A 23,179-nucleotide genomic window follows, 5' to 3' on the forward strand; every position below is an offset into this window, starting at 1 on the left:
GCAACAGTTGTGATTGGAGGATCAAGAAAAGAGGGCAGGGCTTGAGATAGGTCAATACACACTGAATCCGCTGGCGCCACTCAAGCTAAGATTTTTTTTTATGCAATCAGGTGGTTTGAATAAAGCGTCCACCTTATAGAAAATGTTATGCTCTTATTTTGCTCTTATTTTTATCTCCTTGTGGAAATTCTGATTGTATAGAGCTTGTGTTGCTTCAAAGTGTTGTTTCCGATATGCCTTGTTCCTCTCTTGTGTTCCAGGTGTTGCTGCAGCCTCAGTTTATTAAGGCAGAGTCTCTGCTCCTGACCACTCTGAACCATGACCCCTGTATAGTCACTACAATGGCCTCGCCCACCTCCCTGTCCTCCACCACCTCTGTGCAGAGCACCTCGCTGCAGGTACGTACGCTGCATACCATTTTTAGGGACGCCCCCATGTAAATTTCCTGTCAGTTTCAGTGTTTGCTAATCCAATAGCTAACGGGACACAAACCTGGACCAAAGCTGTTCCCTAGCAACGTAAGTCCATTAAAAAAGGTCTATACCTTCTGGATATTGGCTATTTTACCCCTATATGTAAACCGTGACATCTCACATAATATCTTATTTTAGGCATTGTTTTGGCCGTATATTAAAGATGAGATGCTCGTGAAATATATAGGTTAGAAAATATTTAGTGTGTGTATAGAAGGGTTTCTCGTCAGACTCTGTGCCAAAGTTTCAAAGCTAGATATGTAATAGATGGAAGACTCACTCACAGCCATGCTGGTTTGGCTAAATGACATCCAGCCATTTTCGTTTTAAACCACTTTAGTCAGGGGAGTGTCATGGTTTCTCCATAGAGCTCCATTATACTTTTAGTCAGGGGAGTGTCATGGTTTCTCCATAGAGCTCCATTATACTTTTAGTCAGGGGAGTGTCATGGTTTCTCCATAGAGCTCCATTATACTTTTAGTCAGGGGAGTGTCATGATTTCTCCATAGAGCTCCATTATACTTTTAGTCAGGGGAGTATCATGGTTTCTCCATAGAGCTCCATTATACTTTTAGTCAGGGGAGTGTCATGGTTTCTCCATAGAGCTCCATTATACTTTTAGTCAGGAGAGTGTCATGGTTTCTCCATAGAGCTCCATTATACTTTTAGTCAGGGCAGTGTCATGGTTTCTCCATAGAGCTCCATTATACTTTTAGTCAGGGGAGTGTCATGGTTTCTCCATAGAGCTCCATTATACTTTTAGTCAGGGGAGTGTCATGGTTTCTCCATAGAGCTCCATTATACTTTTAGTCAGGGGAGTATCATGGTTTCTCCATAGAGCTCCATTATACTTTTAGTCAGGGGAGTGTCATGGTTTCTCCATAGAGCTCCATTATACTTTTAGTCAGGGGAGTGTCATGGTTTCTCCATAGAGCTCCATTATACTTTTAGTCAGGGGAGTGTCATGGTTTCTCTAGAGCCTGTTGTACTCTTTTAGTGCCACAGCTCAACGCAGGTAGGGGTCAACTCAGTCACGTGATTCAGTGGGTATTGCTGATTGGCTATTGGCTATTATGTATTTCATCATATATTCTGTGTACTTGTACACATAATTTCTCTCCTCTCTCTCTCTCTCTCTCTCTCTCTCTCTCTCTCTCTCTCTCTCTCTCTCTCTCTCTCTCTCTCTCTCTCTCTCTCTCCCCCCCAGGCTCTGATGAGTGGGGGCACCATCCTGACCGCAATGCCGGTCATGATGGACGGCGAGAAGATTCCCATCAACCGCATCGCCATCAGCGGCAAGCCGGTGGGTCTGCCCCACAAGGGGGAGAAGCGCACGGCCCACAATGCCATCGAGAAGCGCTACCGCTCCTCCATCAACGACAAGATCCTCGAGCTCAAAGACCTGGTGGCCGGCTCCGAGGCCAAGGTGGAGATTTACAAACTGCTTGTGTGAACAACCGAGAGTAGCAGCACTGTGTTGTGTGAACAACCGAGAGTAGCAGCGCTGCTGTGTTTGCGTTTGCTCGTGACTGAGAATAAAAAAAATTATAAAAAAAAAAAAAGATGAGACTTATCTTTTGGTTAAAACAGAGAGTGTCAGTGTCAACATAAACATGTTTACACTATTCGGGTCAGGCCAATGCTAGTGCTTTTCTTTTTATCCGCTCAATGGTACACCGGTATTATTAATAGTTGTGTTACACTGCCATGCTTTATCTTAACCTTTTGGTATTTATCTGAAGTGATTCTTAAAGAACAATATAACAAAACGGGTGAATGTTTTTTTAATCAAAATGTTCTTTTTACTGGGTCTGTTAATCAATGGTGTGAGGAAAAGCTGGATATTTCTGGCTGTATTATTGATGTTTGGGGTTGTTGTCCCACACCTTCCTGTGTTCGGTAGCTCAACAAGTCGGCTGTATTGAGGAAGGCCATCGACTACATCCGCTACCTGCAGCAGTCTCACCAGAAACTCAAGCAGGAGAACATGGCTTTCAAAATGGCCGCCCAGAAAAACAGTGAGTCCTCACCTGCTCTTAACCTCTTTTCTCCTCTCCTCTCCTCTCCTCTCCTCTCCTCTCCTCTCCTCTCCTCTCCTCTCCTCTCCTCTCCTCTCCTCTCCTCTCCTCTCCTCTCCTCTCCTCTCCTCTCCTCTCCTCTCCTCTCCTCTCTCCTCTCCTCTCCTCATCTTCACTTCTCATCTCCTCTCTCCTCTCTTCTCCTCATCTTCACTTCTCATCTCCTCATCTTCACCTCTCCTCTCTCCTCTCATCATCTTCACTTCTCCTCCTCATCTTCACCTCAACTCTCTCCTCTCCTCATCTTCACTTCTCCTCTCATCATCTTCACCTCTCCTCTCTCCTCTCTCCTCTCCTCATCTTCACTTCTCCTCTCCTCATCTTCACCTCAACTCTCTCCTCTCCTCATCTTCACTTCTCATCTCCTCATCTTCACCTCAACTCTCTCCTCTCCTCATCTTCACTTCTCCTCTCCTCATCTTCACCTCTCCTCTCTCCTCTCCTCATCTTCACTTCTCATCTCCTCATCTTCACCTCAACTCTCTCCTCTCCTCATCTTCACTTCTCCTCTCCTCATCTTCACCTCTCCTCTCTCCTCTCTCCTCTCCTCATCTTCACTTCTCATCTCTCCTCTCTCCTCCCCTCTCCTCTCTCCTCTCCTCTCCTCTCTCCTCCACAAGTACTCAAGGGTGGCTTCTAATGTCATTTCCTTGAAAAGCAATAGAGCACATTGACCTTTTTGTGAAGAGCTCTATACATAGAACTACTCTATTCATAGAACTACTCTAGTTTCAGGGCAAGGCAGAAAGTGGTCTTTCATACCTTCAAAATGACTGAAAGTATAGTCTGAAGATGTCTATTGCAGCACTGATTGACCCTCTTGTCTCTCTTCCCCCACCCCTCCCTCTGCTCACCCTCTCTCCTCTCTCCTTTAGAGTCCCTCAAGGATCTGGTTGCCATGGAGGTCGACAACCAAGAAGAGGTGAAGAGCGAGCTGCCGACCCCCCCGGCCTCCGACGTGGGCTCTCCCACCTCCTTCTCCTGTGGCAGCGATTCGGAACCCGACAGCCCCATGGGGGAGGACACCAAAGTAATAACTCATTTGATCAGACAAACATCATTGAATATATTCCCCGGTAATGCTTGATATCTGTGCTTTAGTTAGCATAAGTTAATATGTGGTTGGGCGGCTACGTGGCGTAGTGGGCAAGGCGCTCGCCACAAATGCGGAGACGCTGGGCTTGCCTGTTCGAGCCCAGCGCTCCACATTGCTTTCAGTTTGGCTGGTCGTTCATACTAATACACATTGGCCGTATTAGGGGGTTGGAAACTGATGGGTGGGGATCGGGCGTTGTGGACAGCGACTCCTACAGGTCGGTTGGTGCGCCTGCGCAGTAGAATCAGGAAGTGTCGGGGGCAGCGTGAGCCTCCCACGCGTTACTCCTCGACACTGAGAGATCGAGCTGCGCAGGTGAAAAGATGCGACTGCTGTTACCTCAGGTACCGGAGGGGACTTGTGCTATGTATGACTTAGTCCACATTGCAGCCGGGTTGTGGGAGGCAAGAAACAGCGTTCGTGACAGGGGAGGGTTGAATTGGATGATACGAAAATTGGGATGGGAGAAAATATATAGAAAAATGGGAGAAAAAGTGGATCAAAAAAAAAGTTAATATGTGGTTATATAGTTAATAATGTTGTTCTGTTGTTGTGTTGATGATGGTAGCATACATTTAAATGACCATGTTATAATAATAATAATAATGGCTTGTATTTATATAGCGCTCTTCATGACACCCAGAGAGCTTCACAGAGTCCATTATTCGTTCATACACAGTCATACCGGTGGTGGTAAGCTACAATTGCAGCCAGAGCTGCCCTGAGGCAGACTCACGGAAGCGTGGCGAATAATCATCGCCTACGGCCCCTCCGACCACCACCAACATTCATTCACATGCATACACATTCATACGAGGCAAGTAGGTTAAGTGTCTTGCCCAAGGACACAACGGCGATGGGATGGACATGGGCTTGAGCGGGATTCGAACCACCAACCCTTCGATCATTGGACGACCCGCTCTACCCCTGAGCCAAAGCCGCCCCACAATAATAATAATTATAAATTACCATATTACTGATGTTGCATTGAGGAAGCCAGGATTTCAATTATTATTATCTTTTTACAACACACCATACATTTTTTTAATACATTTTTTTATTCGCAGCAATCGACAATCTCAATCACAGACGGACACAATCAGTTACCACTAACATATGCATATGAATTATACCAGATCAGGATTTCTCAAGGAACCCGTGGACAGTGTCCCAGTGGTCACCCAGGCTCTTATGGAATCACGTCGGTATTTGACCGGTTCACGTGAGATCCGCCGGTGCCACATTTCGGTACTGTAAAAAAAAATCTATATATATTTTTTTCTTTTTTTTTATACTTACATAAAAAATAAAATAAGATTTAAGTTTGACGACATCAATGTTTCGTTTACCGCAAAACAAAACCTATGAAGTGTGCCGCACATTCACGTCAACGTTCACACGCACAATACACGCTTACCTAGGATTTTACTTGATTCAACAACAAAGCAGTCGGGGAAATGGCAAGCCGAAAACAGTCGCAAGTGTTGTTACACTTTACAAGGCTAGATGCAGACAACGCTCGCTGCAATAATATAAAAAAAAAATCCAAACTTCAAACTTCAAAAATTTATTATCATATAATACATAATATTATTATGTATTATATGATAATACATTTTTGAAGTTTGGATTTTTTTTTTACAGCCGAGGTAGGTAGATTACTTTTTTAGAGACCAAAGTACAGAAAAAAGTTTCCGTTGGGTACCGGTATCGATTCACAGGTACTGGTACCGGTATCGGTTCAAATGTGAAAGGTACCCAACCCCTTCTTTTATTCGATTTCTTTTATTCTATACAGTCTCACGGACCTCGGTGTATCATTGGGACTCATTCTGAGACGCCGAGATTGCAATGCCGGCCGAATCCTGCTAGGTGGCAGTATCGCCCACCCTTTGAAACCTTATTTCACACTGTGTGTTACATTATATATGGTCCGGGCGCAGAAATGGTACCCGGGCAAGTGAAAGGCTTCATTCGAGCACTTTGGAACGCGTCCAGCACACTTCATGCATAGGTTGTCCCATTTCATGTCAGGGACTCGATGGACATCAATACTGGAAATTGTGATCAGACAATTGGAATATTATTTTTGCAATACCTCCTATCAAAGGTAAGGACTATATGACATCAATCCTACTTTTATCCTACAATGATTTCACATCGATCGCAACGATCAACGTATGTAGTATTCAAAACGTATGCCGCTGCTGACGATCAGAGCATCACAAAACGACCTCCCCCCCTTTGATGCCTTCATGCTGAAACATAATACTTATTATATACCTTTGATTTGGAAATAATATCGTGTCCAGCCAAGCAACGCGAACAACTTTTGCAAAATGCACATAGCGCTCCATAACTCAGCTTCCAGGAATTAGCCAGGATCACTCTGAAACTATACAATATTCACCACGGGATAACACACAAATGTATACATGAGAAAATTTACTATTTTTTACATGTTGGACGAGAGATAGTGTCTGTCAAATGAGCCATAGTATTGTCTCCATAGCTATAATATAGAATATAGATATAGCTCTGCAAACATTGTGACGCACAGTGAAAATGCCTATCTTTTAAAGCATGGCCCATTGACTACAAGGATGGAGATAATGGCTGGCGCTGAATGAGTTAAAGGGCACAGAACAGATTTTAAGTAGCTGGAATGGTAAGGTTTTCTTGGGCAAAGATCTGTTGTAATGCCATAACTCTTCCATTACTTAAAAGTGCTTCTTCCAGCTGAAAGGATGGAAGAGAAAGCCCCTTTATTAAATCATATTCGTATTTCATAAATCACCTTTGTGACCCCATCTTTATCTCTCTCTCTCTCTCTCTCTCTCTCTCTCTCTCTCTCTCTCTCTCTCTCTCTCTCTCTCTCTCTCTCTCTCTCTCTTCCCCCCCCCCCCCCCCATCTGCCAGCCGTTAATGGGCATGCTGGACGAGCCAGCGGCTGACGGTGGCGCTGGAGGCATGTTGGATCGCTCCCGCATGGCACTGTGTACCTTCACCCTCCTCTTCCTCTCCCTCAACCCCCTGGCCGCCCTGCTCTGTGGCACCATGGGCAGCAGCACTGCCACCGGCAGCACCACCAGCGCCCACGGTGCAGGCAGGGCCATGCTAGGCCTGGACATGGCTGGTATGTAGGGAGGCACGGTGGGAGGGATACTGGGAGGGGGATGAAAGTGTTAATGGGAATTTGATCACAATGGAATTTGTTGAATAGATATGACAACCTAACAGGGTAGGAATCTAAATACACAAAATACACAAAAAAAGCTTGTTAGATGCAAAGCACCTCTATGACCGGCAACGACACTAACTCATGCATTCATTCAGCCATTCATTCACTCAAACACAGCCACTCTGCCCCTAGTGGCGGCTCAAAAGCAAGACCAGTTCAAACTATACTTGACACCTCGACAACAACAATCAAGATGTTTAGCAGGCTTTATGTTTTGAATTTCATCCAAACCTTCATTCAACAATAAACAATATATTAGTATATTATTATTATTATTATTATTATTATTATTATTATTATTATTATTATTATTATTATTATTATTATTATTATTATTATTATTATTATTATTATTATTATTATTATTATTGTTGTGAAGGGCCAGATTAAACCGAATATATATATTTATTATATATATATATTTAATTGTATTTGTATATTCTCTAATATTCCCTGATATCCCTTGTATATTCCTTGTACAATATGCATTGAATATCCATTCTAGCCTACTGAACATCCCATAATAGTCTCCATTCTACTATTGGTCGAGACCTTGGTGCCAGGCTGCCATACCCCTCAGACCCAGTTCAAACGTACCGCTCCACATGTACGAACAAGTCCTAGTTCCGCGTAGGAATCTGGCTACCGCACCACTAATGGGACTATTTGTTCATAGTGCGTATATATACTGCGCTACTAAAGTAGGACTTCCTTTTTCAGTCCAGTTTCTTACCCTCCAATAGAGTCACAGACGTAAAGCCTCCCCGCGACGCCACGTGTGGGAGTAAGGCCAAGTTCGCCTACCATCGGTATTGAGACATCGTGTATATTAATATTTGAATAGTCATATTTGGCACTATATCGTCGAGTTGGACGTAGTCTATTAAGCTAATAATAGTCTGTTAATATATAGTGCTTCGTGCGGTGAGAATACTACCGTAGTCAGTACCCCATCGTTTCGGGCAGAGAACTGGCTGTTTATCCAGGGTGGTTGAACCCACGTGAAGCTGCACCCGAGGAGCCCCAGAGCCGACGAGCGAGTGGACCTGTATACCGGATTATTCTGCCGACGACAGCCCGCCTTCCCAGGCACGGATTATGCTTTGTATACTTTGATTATTCCATGGATAAAGACCCCCGACACTGCCGTGTGTTGGAACCCCCCCCCCTGGAGAGGACGCAAGGTGAGGAGACGCTCTGCAAGACGAGGTCGCTTCACGTCTCTCCTCCGTGGACCGGAGAACGCCGGCCCACAAAGAGTCCACCTGCTTTCATCTGTGGTCCAAGGATCGCCGGCGCATTGAACGGCACTACAGTGGGTTCACCTGGGATACCCTTGGCCGGATGAGGCAGCCGGATTCTACCCCCCCCCCCCCTCCTACTCCTGTCGGCTTACAAGCAACCGGATTAACCCCCCCTAGTGTGTCCAGTATATAATCATTAAAGTATCATTGCTGTTATTCCTTAAACTATTCCAGGTCGTATATGTACCACCTGCGCCTTCAGAGATTGGACATTCTCTATTGATATACCGACGAGTACTCTTGCCATAAAAGTGCATACTAATTCCATTCATAAATGTGATTGATTTGATTAAGTGCTTGCTCTACACACCATCGCTGTGTAGAAATAAAGACCTATTTCTAATTCGTACATTTGTGTTGGATCCGTTTCATCTACGTGACAGTGTTCATCATAATATATTTATGCCGTGTACTGGGTGGCCGAATATTAAGTACAAAGGTAGTGGTAGTAAGTATCATATCTAGTAATACAGTCAGGGAATTGTACCCCTCAGTTACAATTGGTCCTTCGAGCCGGATGGTAATTAGTGTAATATTAATATAGTGTTATTAATATTGAAATGGCCTATGATGAACACTCCACGAAACGATCCTCCTAACCAACGCCCGCAGCGCGAACGACGGCTCCCTCAGTACTTAGAGGCTTACGCTGTCAGTCAACAACCTAGTCTTCTACTAACAGTAAACGCGGTAAAACTAGAAAGTAAAAGTATGTCTAACCCCAACGCCCAGACTACCCCGACCATAGAGGCCCCTACGGGCTCTAATGTAACTGACCAAGTTCACGGTGGGGACCAGTGGGAACCAGACATGACTTCACACCCCGCCAGTACTGAAGAAGTAGTCCCCGATGAGTCCCGGGAGGAATACAACGCTACCGAGAGAGAACTCGGCACGGAAGAAGACGGGGAGAGCACCGTGGAGATAGAGCTCCAAGGCTCCGCAAGGAGTACCCCGAGGGAAGGCTCCCCTATACAACCGCCTTCTCCCAGCGAGGCAGAGAGGACCCTACAGCAGGCCTTCCTCATCAGCCTGAACGCCGCTGCTGAACGCGACCGACTGCAGATCCAGCAGCGGAGCGAAGAAGAGCATATACGTCTAGGACTAAGACGCATTCAGAGAGAAGAGAATGTGGCCCGAGACCGAGCAGACAGCCAGCGAGCAGCTGCTGGTGCTCTACGGGACGCAGAGCGCGACAGACAGCAAGCGCAACTAATAGAACAGCTGATCAGACGGACAACACCCTCTCCCTCCGCCAGAGGCTCCAGGAACTCGTCTAGACACACCTCCAGGGCGGCATCCCCTAGCCGAGTAAACAACCCTGAACTTGACCAACAGACGAGGTCTATACCCCCCACAGACCACCTCCCCCCACCGGTCCAAGCGAGACCTAGCAACCGGGAAGGAGCAGCATATCCTGTGGAGAGGCTAAACCAGAGACTACAAGCACTGGATGACCTAACTGAAGACGAAGAGGAAGAGGAGGAGAACCACGCCCGACGACAGCACAGTACTCTACCGGACCAGGAGGTCCGGTACAGCCCAGGCTATACTCCCGCGGAGCTGCGCTACAGACCCCCGACTCTATACACGGGTGAGCACGACGCACGACCCGCACCGAGGAACAGCACCTGGACAAGCGGGCCATGGTACACTGCCGGTACCAGCCCATACCAAGGAGCGGGAGGAGACTCGCCTAGGAGGCCTCTCCCCCAACGCTCGCCGATGTATCCACAGTCAGAGTCATACATTGGCCCGCCTATGGTACCCGACTTCACCCAAGAGAACCGGGCCCAGTATACAGAACTCCGCATGTGTCTGGAGACCATGTTGGTGGATGTATTGGATGAACGCCATAAATACGCCATCCTACTGAAGCACTTAAAGGTACCCCGCGCACATAATATAGCGCTCGCCTACGCGACTTCCACCACCCCATACACAGCAGCGCTGGTAGCATTGGACCAGAGGTATGGGCGCATATGGGATTACGTGATCCAGGAGATCCGACACATCGACCGCTTACCCCCAGCAATAGACAATCGAGCACTGGACGACCTGTCCATCAGAGTGCAGTCCCTGGTAGGGATGTTGGGAGCGCAGAGAGAGAAGGGGAGGCATGAACTTTACGCCAACTCAAATGTGGAAAGGATCTTGGAGAAGCTGCCGCCCGCTCGACAGGAGCGTTTTAGGCGACAGAGGGACCACCGAGACCCGAATGGCCCCGAACCGAACCTCCTCGATCTAGCAGACTTCCTGGCGAGAGAAGTCAGCAGCCTACGGCTAGATACATTCGGACGGAGCACCCCTGGCTCCAGAGAAGGAACCAGACGACTAAATGATGGAAGAAGATCGGTGACTGTGATGCACCAATCGGAGTCAGTACCGAGCAGCAGGAGCCACAGTACCCCCTCCAGAACGGAGAAGTGGAAGATAGTGTGCCCCTACTGTGAGAAAGAACACTGGCTAGCGCAATGTGACTCCTTCCCCAAGCTGAACGCGGAGGAAGCAAGTCAATGGATAAAGTCCAACAAGCGCTGTTTTCGCTGTGTGCGCTCACACATGGCAGCCGAATGCCGCTTAAAGAAAAGGTGCACCAAGTGCGATGGAGCCCATCTGGACATACTTCACGACAGTAACAGACGGCGCCCTTCACCCGCACCATCCAGCAGCAAAGCGAGCGTCATGTACATCGATCCCGCCAGCAGCAGTGGAGCCCGAGTACTTCTAAAAGTAGTGAGTGTGACACTAAGCTACCAGAATAAAGTCCTGGACACTTACGCCGTCCTCGATGACGGGTCAGAGAAGACCCTGCTGCTCGCCTCCGCTGCGGCCCAGCTAGGGCTGCGGGGAAGCGAAACCCAAATGACAATTCGGACAATAAGACGAGATTTGAAGACGATAAAGGGCGAGAATGTCTCATTCTCTATCGCAGCAAGCGGCCAGCCTGAGCGACGGTACCAGATTACAGACGCTTTCACCAGCCAAGAAATAGGACTGTCGCGGTACACATACCCCGTCGCCAAGCTGATGGAGAAATATGCACATCTGCGCAAGTTACCGATCCCGCTCATAGACAATGCTATGCCGACCCTGTTGATAGGCTCCGACCATGCAGACCTCATTGTCCCGATAGACCGGGTTCATACCGGACCCCGAGGCTGTCCTGCAGCAGTCGAGACCCGTTTGGGATGGACTCTCCAAGGCCCGCTCGCCAAATCTCTCAACTGAAGTACAGCCACTAGATGTCTCCACTCCCGAGTCACAGAGGGAGAAACCGCACTCCTGCAACACGTAGAGCGGCTATGGACCTTGGAACAAATGCCCTTTAAGAACGGAAAGAAAGACACTCGCTCTAAAGATGACATTTACGCCATTCACCTCCTCGAGACAGGGACCAAGAGAGTCCCGGTCAACGGCGTGTTGAGATACGCCACGCCACTCCTGCGGCGAGAAGGAATGCCTACTTTCCACGCCAAGACAGACGCCACAGAACGGTACCTGCTGAACACGGAGCGGCGCTTAGCCAAGAACCCCGCCCAAGAGAGTGTATACCGCGCTGAGATTGAGAAGCTCATCACAGCGGGACACGTCACAAAGATGGACATTAAAGAGGCTGACCAGACCACTGAATCGTGGTACGTGCCTCACCACAAGGTCCATCACAACGGTAAAGACCGCATAGTATTTAACTGCAGCTACCAGATCGGATCCCAAAATCTGAATAAAGAGTTACTGCCCGGTCCCACACTCGGCCCCTCCCTACTCGGCGTTCTACTCCGCTTCCGCCAGGAAAAGGTGGCCATCAGCGGGGACATTAAAGGAATGTTCCTGCAGGTGAGATTAGTAGAGGCGGACAAGCCCCTGTTACGGTTCCTATGGAGAGAGAAGCCAGGAGATGAGCACCCAGCCATCTACCAATGGGAAGTCCTCCCCTTCGGAACGACGTGCAGCCCCTGCTGTGCTACATTTGCACTACAGAAACATGTAGCAGAGGACCCAGCAGCGGACGAAGAGGTCCGACACAGCGTAAAGAACAGCTTCTACGTAGACAACTGTCTACAAAGCCTTTCAACCCAGGAAGAAGCCGAGGCTCTCCTGATTAAACTCCGCGCCTCATTGATCAAAGGCGGCTTTGATCTCAGGCAGTGGGCCAGCAGCGATCCGCAAGTACTGCGCAGCCTCTCCTCCGAGGACAAGGCAGCCAGCAGCGAGACCTGGATGGCTACAATCCCGGGAGAAGCCCAGGAGATGACCCTGGGATTGGTGTGGCGATTCAAAACAGATTCGCTTCACTACAGACACAAGCCCCTGACTACGGAGCAGGGAAGGCCGGCGGCGGCGCCGACCACCAGACGGAGTGTGTACACAACACTCGCCCGACAATATGACCCGCTAGGATGTATTCTACCGTACACCACCAGGGCAAAAATGATTGTACGAGCATTGTGGGACAAGGACCAGGGCTGGGACGACCCCATTCCCGCACACCTTGCATCCACCTGGAGAGAGTGGGAGATGGAGCTCCACTCACTCCCAGGCGTTAATATGCGCCGAAGCTACTTCCCACCCACGGTGAGGCCAGAGACATGTAAAATGGACTTACACGTCTTCAGTGACGCCTCAGAGGTCGCATACGGATCAGTAGCCTACTTGCGGGCCCAAGAGAAGGGGGGAGAGATCTACACAGCATTTGTCCTCGCCCGCTCGAGAATAGCCCCACGCAAGCAACAATCTATCCCACGTCTAGAGCTCTGCGCAGCCCTAGCCGGAGCGCACCTAGCCACGCTCATCCAACGTGAGCTCACCATACCGGTGTCTAGAACAATCCTGTGGTCAGATTCCACGACGGTACTCGCCTGGATCAAATCGGACTCATGCAAGTACAAAGTCTTCGTGGGAGTCAGAGTCACCGAGATTCAAGACTTAACCGAAGAGTTAACCGGAGAAACAGAGTGGCGCTACGTTGATACAAGACAGAACCCAGCTGACGTCATCACCCGGGGGATGCCCCTGGATGACCTCACCCGTCGCAATGTCTACAGTGACGGCCCCGCATTCCTAAGACTCCCGGAAGGACAGTGGCCCATGCCTATCCCGAGGGAAGCAAGTCCAGAGGAGGTGGAAAATAAGAAGTCTGTGTTCTGTGGATTGAGCACCGTAGCCTCCACCGACCCTAACATAGACGATTGCACGTCCATAGAGAGTGCACAACAAAGAACATTCCTGCGGTACCACCCGGAGTGCAAGTCCCCCGCTGATATGTCAGCAGCTAACTACGAGGAAGCAGAATTGCTTCTACTGCAGCGAGCCCAGAGAGACTCGTTCCCCGATGAATTGGCCTGTCTACAGGGAGGAAAGCCCGTCCCATCCGACAGCAGATTAATTCATCTGGCCCCCGAGAACGACGCTCATACCCTCATCAGAGTGGGTGGTCGCCTACGCAGAGCCCCCAATCTACCGGATGACATTAAATACCCGATCGTATTGAACAGCCGACACAAGGTCACAGAGCTGATTATAAAGAAATACGATGAGGATGTACATCACGCAGGAGCAGAAAGAGTCTTCGCGGAAATCAGACGTCGTTACTGGATCCTACAAGGAAGAGAGGCGGTACGACGCTTCCAGCGAACATGTCTAGACTGCCGCAAGTGGCGCGCGCAGCCCAGCATACCAAGGATGGCTGACCTTCCTCCATGTCGCCTCCGAATCGGTGACAAGTCATTCCACTCAACGGGTATGGACTGCTTTGGCCCGCTGCACATAAAGAAAGGAAGAGGAACCGAGAAGCGGTGGGGTATTGTATTCAAATGCATGACCACCAGAGCGATACACATCGAGCTTCTCCCGACCATGAGCACAGACTCATTCCTTATGGCCTTCCGTAGATTCACATCACGGAAAGGAAGACCGTCTACCCTATTGTCCGATCATGGGACAAACTTCAAAGGCGGCGAAAGAGAGCTGAGAGAGAGCTTCCAAGCTATGGGCCCAGAACTTAAGACCCACCTCGCTCCAGCACAGGTTGATTTCCAATTCAACCCCCCAAACGCACCCCACTTCGGTGGCACTTGGGAACGAGAAGTGCGCTCCATAAAGACAGCCCTGTACGCAGTACTTGGGGCCCAGACTGTGGCGGAAGAAGTCCTAATGACAGTCCTCACGGAGATTGAGGGAGTACTTAACTCGAAGCCCCTCGGATATGTCTCCAGTGATGTGGCGGATATCGACCCAGTTACCCCCAACACACTCCTGATGGGGCGGCTAGATCCCGCGTTACCCCAGACAATGTACCGGCCTGAAGAAGCGAACGGCCGACGAATGTGGAGGTACAGCCAAGTATTAGCCGACAAGTTTTGGAGCAGTTTCCTACTGCACTACCTACCGTCTCTACAGACCCGCCAGAAGTGGGTAAAGGAGAGAGACAATTTGACAGAAGGAACAGTCGTCATGATTATTGATCAATCACTGCCCAGAGCTATGTGGCCGGCCGGCCGCGTAAGCAAAGTGATCACCGGTGCCGACGGCAAGGTCCGAGCAGCTGAAGTGCTCGTCCAGGGTCGCACTTACACCCGTCCCGTGGCGAGGCTCATAGAACTGCCCCGACTCCCAGACACAATCGATGATGACCATGACCCTATAACCCTATGACTTTGTGAAGTTGACTGACCCCTACAGCAAACCCTTATGTGTAAATAGACAACGCGATTAATCTGTCTCTGTTTAACTGATTAGGTCTGGGACCAATCAGGGGGTGGCTGTTGTGAAGGGCCAGATTAAACCGAATATATATATTTATTATATATATATATTTAATTGTATTTGTATATTCTCTAATATTCCCTGATATCCCTTGTATATTCCTTGTACAATATGCATTGAATATCCATTCTAGCCTACTGAACATCCCATAATAGTCTCCATTCTACTATTGGTCGAGACCTTGGTGCCAGGCTGCCATACCCCTCAGACCCAGTTCAAACGTACCGCTCCACATGTACGAACAAGTCCTAGTTCCGCGTAGGAATCTGGCTACCGCACCACTAATGGGACTATTTGTTCATAGTGCGTATATATACTGCGCTACTAAAGTAGGACTTCCTTTTTCAGTCCAGTTTCTTACCCTCCAATAGAGTCACAGACGTAAAGCCTCCCCGCGACGCCACGTGTGGGAGTAAGGCCAAGTTCGCCTACCATCGGTATTGAGACATCGTGTATATTAATATTTGAATAGTCATATTTGGCACTATATCGTCGAGTTGGACGTAGTCTATTAAGCTAATAATAGTCTGTTAATATATAGTGCTTCGTGCGGTGAGAATACTACCGTAGTCAGTACCCCATCGTTTCGGGCAGAGAACTGGCTGTTTATCCAGGGTGGTTGACCCCACGTGAAGCTGCACCCGAGGAGCCCCAGAGCCGACGAGCGAGTGGACCTGTATACCGGATTATTCTGCCGACGACAGCCCGCCTTCCCAGGCACGGATTATGCTTTGTATACTTTGATTATTCCATGGATAAAGACCCCCGACACTGCCGTGTGTTGGAACCCCCCCCCCTGGAGAGGACGCAAGGTGAGGAGACGCTCTGCAAGACGAGGTCGCTTCACGTCTCTCCTCCGTGGACCGGAGAATGCCGGCCCACAAAGAGTCCACCTGCTTTCATCTGTGGTCCAAGGATCGCCGGCGCATTGAACGGCACTACAGTGGGTTCACCTGGGATACCCTTGGCCGGATGAGGCAGCCGGATTCTACCCCCCCCCCCCCTCCTACTCCTGTCGGCTTACAAGCGACCGGATTAACCCCCCCTAGTGTGTCCAGTATATAATCATTAAAGTATCATTGCTGTTATTCCTTAAACTATTCCAGGTCGTATATGTACCACCTGCGCCTTCAGAGATTGGACATTCTCTATTGATATACCGACGAGTACTCTTGCCATAAAAGTGCATACTAATTCCATTCATAAATGTGATTGATTTGATTAAGTGCTTGCTCTACACACCATCGCTGTGTAGAAATAAAGACCTATTTCTAATTCGTACATTTGTGTTGGATCCGTTTCATCTACGTGACAGTGTTCATCATAATATATTTATGCCGTGTACTGGGTGGCCGAATATTAAGTACAAAGGTAGTCGTAGTAAGTATCATATCTAGTAATACAGTCAGGGAATTGTACCCCTCAGTTACAATTATTATTATTATTATTATGTGGTGTACAAGATACTTTCCCATGTTTTATCCTTTATGTCTAGTTTCTATTTCTACGTTCTAACGCTTGAATACCTTCTGCTTGACATTGCTTGTCATATCCATAGATATGGAGTTTTAATATTTTCAACCTGTTTGTTCTCCATAGCGGACTCGTGGGGCTGGATGGACTGGATGCTGCCCACCCTGCTGGTGTGGCTCCTTAACGGGGTTCTGGTGTCTGCGGTTCTGATCCGTCTGCTGGTGTATGGAGAGCCGGTGACCAGACCCCACTCTGTGTCCTCTGTTCTATTCTGGAGACACCGCAAGCAGGCTGACCTGGACCTAGCTAGGGTAAGACTCTCTCTACAAGCAGGCTGACCTGGACCTAGCTAGGGTAAGACTCTCTCTACAAGCAGGCTGACCTGGACCTAGCTAGGGTAAGACTCTCTCTACAAGCAGGCTGACCTGGACCTAGCTAGGGTAAGACTCTCTCTACAAGCAGGCTGACCTGGACCTAGCTAGGGTAAGAAAGCTAGGTTAGTCAACAGCAGCCAATCATATGCTAGACTTGGTGTATGTCACAGTAACACCACTTGACTATACAGCTACCACCCTGCTAGCTATTAATAAGTAATATGTCCATCCTGTCCTCAGGGAGACTATGCCCCGGCCAGTCAGAACCTGTGGACCTGTCTGAAGGCTCTCGGTCGTCCCCTGCCCACCTCTCAGCTGGACCTGGCCTGTGCCGCGCTCTGGGCCCTCCTGCGCCTCTGCCTCCAGCGCCTCTGGGTGGGCCGCTGGTTGGCCGCTAGGGCCGGGGGTCTGCGCGCTGACCGCCCCCTGCAGGAGGACGCCCGCAAGAGCAGTGGCGACGCCGCCCTAGTCTACCACCGCCTGCACCAGCTGCACATGACCGGTGGGTTGGGGGGACACCCAGAATGTCTTGACGTTTAATGTTACCTATGCACAGGATATGATGTCATCATTACTTAATTAACATAACTAGAGCGAGTACATACATGCGCACCTAGTTTTAGGTGTACCAGGGTAGGTGTGTGTCATTTAGGTGTACCAGGGTAGGTGTGTGTCATTTAGGTGTACCAGGGTAGGTGTGTGTGTTATTTAGGTGTACCAGGGTAGGTGTGTGTGTTATTTAGGTGTACCAGGGTAGGTGTGTGTGTTATTTAGGTGTACCAGGGTAGGTGTGTGTCATTTAGGTGTACCAGGGTAGGTGTGTGTGTTATTTAGGTGTGTGTTATTTAGGTGTACCAGGGTAGGTGTGTGTGTTATTTAGGTGTGTGTTATTTAGGTGTACCAGGGTAGGTGTGTGTTATTTAGGTGTACCAGGGTAGGTGTGTGTTATTTAGGTGTACCAGGGTAGGTGTGTGTGTTATTTAGGTGTACCAGGGTAGGGGTGTGTTATTTAGGTGTACCAGGGTAGGTGTGTGTTATTTAGGTGTGTGTTATTTAGGTGTACCAGGGTAGGTGTGTGTTATTTAGGTGTGTGTTATTTAGGTGTACCAGGGTAGGTGTGTGTTATTTAGGTGTACCAGGGTAGGTGTGTGTTATTTAGGTGTACCAGGGTAGGTGTGTGTTATTTAGGTGTACCAGGGTAGGTGTGTGTGTTATTTAGGTGTACCAGGGTAGGTGAGTGTGTTATTTAGGTGTACCAGGGTAGGTGTGTGTGTTATTTAGGTGTACCAGGGTAGGTGTGTGTGTGTGTGTGTGTTATTTAGGTGTACCAGGGTAGGTGTGTGTTATTTAGGTGTACCAGGGTAGGGGTGTGTTATTTAGGTGTACCAGGGTAGGTGTGTGTGTGTGTGTTATTTAGGTGTACCAGGGTAGGTGTGTGTGTGTGTTATTTAGGTGTACCAGGGTAGGTGTGTGTTATTTAGGTGTACCAGGGTAGGTGTGTGTTATTTAGGTGTACCAGGGTAGGTGAGTGTGTTATTTAGGTGTACCAGGGTAGGTGTGTGTGTTATTTAGGTGTACCAGGGTAGGTGTGTGTTATTTAGGTGTACCAGGGTAGGTGTGTGTTATTTAGGTGTACCAGGGTAGGTGTGTGTGTGTGTTATTTAGGTGTACCAGGGTAGGTGTGTGTGTGTGTTATTTAGGTGTACCAGGGTAGGTGTGTGTGTTATTTAGGTGTACCAGGGTAGGTGTGTGTTATTTAGGTGTACCAGGGTAGGTGTGTGTTATTTAGGTGTACTAGGGTAGGTGTGTGTTATTTAGGTGTACCAGGGTAGGTGTGTGTGTTATTTAGGTGTACCAGGGTAGGTGTGAGATACCAATTTCCTCTTGTGTGTTCAGTAGCAAGCTATCCGGCTACAAGCTAGCCTAGCTTAGCACAAATGGATGGAAGCGGATACGGACCAGAATTTTAAGATAGGCTAATGGTCCGTATCCACTTTCATTAATTTGTGCTAAGCTACCTTGCAGCCAGATAGCTTTCTACACAGAGAGAGGAAATTGGTATCTATCTTCTTGTCTGACCCTGGAGAAGACGGCCAGAACATCTCCATGATGTTGGCCTGTTCGTTTAAGCCACATATTTTTCAATCAAATCCGTCAGGTTGTTACGAACTTGAAAAGATTAGGCAAGATTGTAAGGCAACCTTTGTCACTATAAGGTTTAAGCAGAAACAACATATAACATGGGTGATGGGCCACAAGGGAAAAGTCTTCATTACACACACTATAAAAAATATATATCAATTTGCCACATGTTATTTTTTTTTCATGTGTCATCTCAAATTCAGATAGTAAATGACACTGCATCAAAATGGATCCAGTTGAAATCCCAACGACGTTCATTAAGATCACAAAATCATTGCTTCACAGCCTTGAGGAACTCTCTTTTTAGGCTCTGATTGGTAGGTTGCAGAGTAGCTGTTTATTCAACATGTATATATCTTCTCCCCTGTGTTGGTCCATGCAGGTAAGCTGAACGGCAGCCACCTGTCTGCGGTCCACATGGCTCTGAGTGCCGTCAACCTGGCAGAGTGCGCCGGCTCCTGTCTGCCCGTGGCCACGCTGGCTGAGGTCTACGTCTCCGCCGCTCTGCGGGTCAAAGCCAGTCTTCCTAGGATACTACATTTCACATCTGTGAGTCCCTGTGTGTGTGTGTGTGTGTGGGGGGGGGGGGGGGGGGGTTGAAATTACAGTTGATATTCACTTGCGTACTTGCATTTGGTCCCTAAATGGTGAACCCATCAACAGTAAACATATTCGACATGAATGATTCTTCTTCTTCTTCTTCTTCTTCTTCTTCTTCTTCTTCTTCTTCTTCTTCTTCTTCTTCTTCTTCTTCTTCTTCTTCTTCTTCTTCTTCTTCTTCTTCTTCTTCTTCTTCTTCTTCTTCTTCTTCTTCTTCTTCTTCTTCTTCTTCTTCTTCTTCTTCTTCTTCTTCTTCTTCTTCTTCTTCTTCTTCTTCTTCTTCTTCTTCTTCTTCTTCTTCTTCTTCTTCTTCTTCTTCTTCTTCTTCTTCTTCTTCTTCTTCTTCTTCTTCCTTTTCCTTTTCCTTTTCCTTTTCCTTCTTTTCTTTTTCTTTTTCCTTCTTTTCTTTTTTCTTTTTCTTCGTTTACTTCTGAACTTAATTGACTTGGGGATTTCCGTGGATTTGTAATGAATTGCACTACACTACACTACACTCCCCACTCCAGCCAACACATAATTAATAAACCAATAACTGTCTGGTGCAATCACATTAGAATAGATGTGGTGTGTGTGTACTTCTGGCTAACTGTGTGTGGTTGTCCTCCCCAGCGTGTTTTCCTCAGCAGTGCCCGCCAGGCGTGTCTGTCGTCCAGTGGCAGCGTTCCCCCGGCCATGCAGTGGCTCTGTCACCCCCTGGGACACCGCTTCTTTGTGGACGGGGACTGGGCCGTACGCAGCACCCCCAAGGACAGCATCTACAGCCAGGCCGGGAACACCGGTCAGTGCTGGGAGGTGGTGGTGGTAGCAGCAGTAGTAGTAGTACGTTTGCCGACTGTTCAGGTAGCAGTGGTTCTCTACCTTTTTTGGCTTGTGACCCCACTTTGACCCCAGACGTTCTAAACGGACACCTTTTGAATGTCTGGGTGGGCGAAGAAATCGTTCAGTTTTCTTTCCTTTTCTGTCGCTCTGATCTTCTTGCTAACTTGGCTGAAATGTTTGAGCGAGGGAACGCACGTAGCTTGCTGGTCACATATGTTCGCATATTTGACGCCCTAGGCGAGTTATAGTGCCTGGGGGTATGGAAGATTGTATGGAAGAAAACAATCCAAGTTGACATTGGACTCATTGGACGCCATCGCTTAAGTGCGCGAGAGGGCGCTAGAGCGCCACCGCTTTAATCAATGGGAGGACTGCGAGATTTGCGAGTGCTTAAAATATATCTTAAATTATGGCTATGGGTCTAATACACCCGTCGATTATCAGTGAGTTGCTTCCAGTCAACATGTACAAAACGGATTGTTTTTTCATCTGTACATTTCCGTTTTATACCGTTTTGAATACGAGTATAGTTTTGGTGATTTCTAGTAATTCCAGAGAATGACGCGATAATAGCCCTTTAGTGGAATACACAAAACACGTTGTAATTTTTCGGCTGATTTATCGAAACTTCCTGAAATCAATGCTAGATCATCATTATTATCCTTCCTCGTGCAAGCATGCAATGTGGTTTAGACCGGCGCACCCCCCCCCCCCCCCCCCCCCCTTCTGCATCCCAACGGCACACATACACACACAGATACAGCGTCGATCGGGGTAGAAATACATATCAGATCAACGATCAAATTTATATATAGTGTTCTCACCTTGTATCTGATGTAATGCAAAAGAAATAATCCAATTATCTGATCGCCATTTGAAGTACTGGGCGCGGAGGTCCGTGCCACGTTCAACAGCATTGCATATTGAGGGGGGGGGGGGCAGCATCGCAGATGTATCGTTGAAACGGGTTACCTCGTCTGAGTATTTAAACCAAGCCCGCACGGCTTGGATCGTCCCAGAAAAGAAACTACAACATTCCCAGTGGAGTGCAATACCAGCCGGAAGGCGTAGGCGGCGGTATTTGCCCTTTTGCGAGCTCAGACCCATTCCCAACGATAACATCAGGCTGGATGGATGAAAATGAATGGATATCGCTAATAAAAGAAATAACGATTAAAACCCGACTACTCGTGATTGGCGCTCAAGCGATGGCGAGTTAACCCGACTATCATCGTGAATGGCTTCCAATGAGTTAATGCATTATGTTTACCAGGCTTGGGCGGTATAATTTTTTTCACACCGTCATACCTTGATTACCTAATACCCCGGTTATACGGTATACGGTTAAGCTCTCAGAACGGTAGCAGTTCGCCCGCAGCATCCTAGTGCTAACGTTAAGCTCTCAGAATGGTAGCAGTTCGCCGGCAGCATCCTAGTGCTAACGTTAAGCTCTCAGAACGGTAGCAGTTCGCCCGCAGCATCCTAGTGCTAACGTTAAGCTCTCAGAACGGTAGCAGTTCGCCCGCAGCATCCTACACACAACAACAACAACACACACTCTCGTTACCACACCGCTTTACGGTATTTTCACAGCACTGTCGCAACATTACCGTAAAGCGTGAACACCGTTGTGATCATACACAACAGTTAGCTCTCAGAATAGCCAGTTAGCCAGCAGCACCAGCAACGGTAAGCGTGTCTCATTTAAAGGCCAACTTCCACCACTGAAGCGGGGTTTCCCCTCCTCCTGTGTGTAGACAACCAGCTCTGCATGGCTCGCTCCACTAGTGAGGACTGGTCTCGCCCTCTGCTGGTGCGTGTGTGCACTACAACAAAACTCCGTTTTGACGGTATTGATTTTCAATACCGTCGGGATTTCTAAATACCCTGGTATACCGTAATACCGTCATACCGCCCAAGCCTAATGTTTACCTACTATCTGTTTAAAGATTAGATAAACTTAGATTGTTTTCTTCCATACAACACATTAATAATTGACGGGGAACAACCGGAGAGCACAAACTCCAGCTTCACGTGAGCCAAGCGGAGACTAGTGACTCCATTTAAATTCCATGTGACCCCAAGGTTTGGAACCCCTGGTTTAGGGAGACCACCTGGTAATCAAAGGGTTGCTGGTTCAATCCACGGTGCCGACAGCACCTAACCCCCATGTATATGTGTACTAACCTTCTCATGGCGCTCTGTGTCAGTGTGCAGTCAGGTTACATAGTAAAATTAATTATTACAGAAGAATGAATATGTAAACAGAACTAGAGCTTGTTAAATTCCAACACACCTGGGCTTTTCCTTCACTCATGAGCGTTTTCGTGAGTGTATTGTTTTATTTATCCTTAGGTTTTAGACAGGCACACACACACACACAATTTTGCACCAAGCCTGAGGGGGGTGATTAACGAGGCAGTTAGCCAGATTTAAATAATTTTGTGAAATTAAATTTGGATATCTGTTCCGTCTGGATGTCCTGCAGCCATAACAGAGTAATCCTGGATCCCCCTGAGTGGAATGTTAATTTAAATGCTCTCGGTTACTCTCAGCCTTTTTCTGGGAGTCTGCGCAACCCGAGATGGGAGCTGCTGTTAACACATTAACTGCCACGCACTTTCAGCATCTTATACCATTCTCTGCCAGTACTGTAAGTCTATGGAGATGTTCACCTTCTTTGCAGGGCTATAACTTTTTAAATTGTATTGCTAAATTGACATTACTATGGCCCATTCAACATCGATTATCTATCGTTCAGGATGTAGGAACGTTTTACTTTTTCATTCACACATTCATACGAAAATACCGTCT

The 23,179-nt window shown here is 47.9% G+C and overlaps 1 protein-coding gene across 1 annotated transcript in view; it reads left to right on the forward strand.

Annotated features, from left to right (window-relative positions):
• srebf1 (sterol regulatory element binding transcription factor 1) overlaps positions 1–23,179 on the forward strand; it is a gene marked incomplete at its 3' end in the record, with an annotated part of 41,936 nt that overhangs the window by 12,124 nt on the left and 6,633 nt on the right. The window contains exons 4-12 of the mRNA XM_084329147.1: positions 261–398; positions 1,681–1,899; positions 2,377–2,491; positions 3,427–3,581; positions 6,567–6,783; positions 16,557–16,741; positions 17,045–17,306; positions 19,329–19,495; positions 20,156–20,324. Of these exons, the coding sequence (XP_084185273.1) occupies positions 261–398; positions 1,681–1,899; positions 2,377–2,491; positions 3,427–3,581; positions 6,567–6,783; positions 16,557–16,741; positions 17,045–17,306; positions 19,329–19,495; positions 20,156–20,324 (1,627 nt within the window). The remainder of the gene's footprint in view (positions 1–260; positions 399–1,680; positions 1,900–2,376; positions 2,492–3,426; positions 3,582–6,566; positions 6,784–16,556; positions 16,742–17,044; positions 17,307–19,328; positions 19,496–20,155; positions 20,325–23,179) is intronic.

The sequence above is a fragment of the Notolepis coatsorum genome (genome assembly GCF_963971535.1).
Source record: "Notolepis coatsorum genome assembly, chromosome: 14".
Classification (NCBI taxonomy): Eukaryota; Metazoa; Chordata; class Actinopteri; order Aulopiformes; family Paralepididae; genus Notolepis; species Notolepis coatsorum.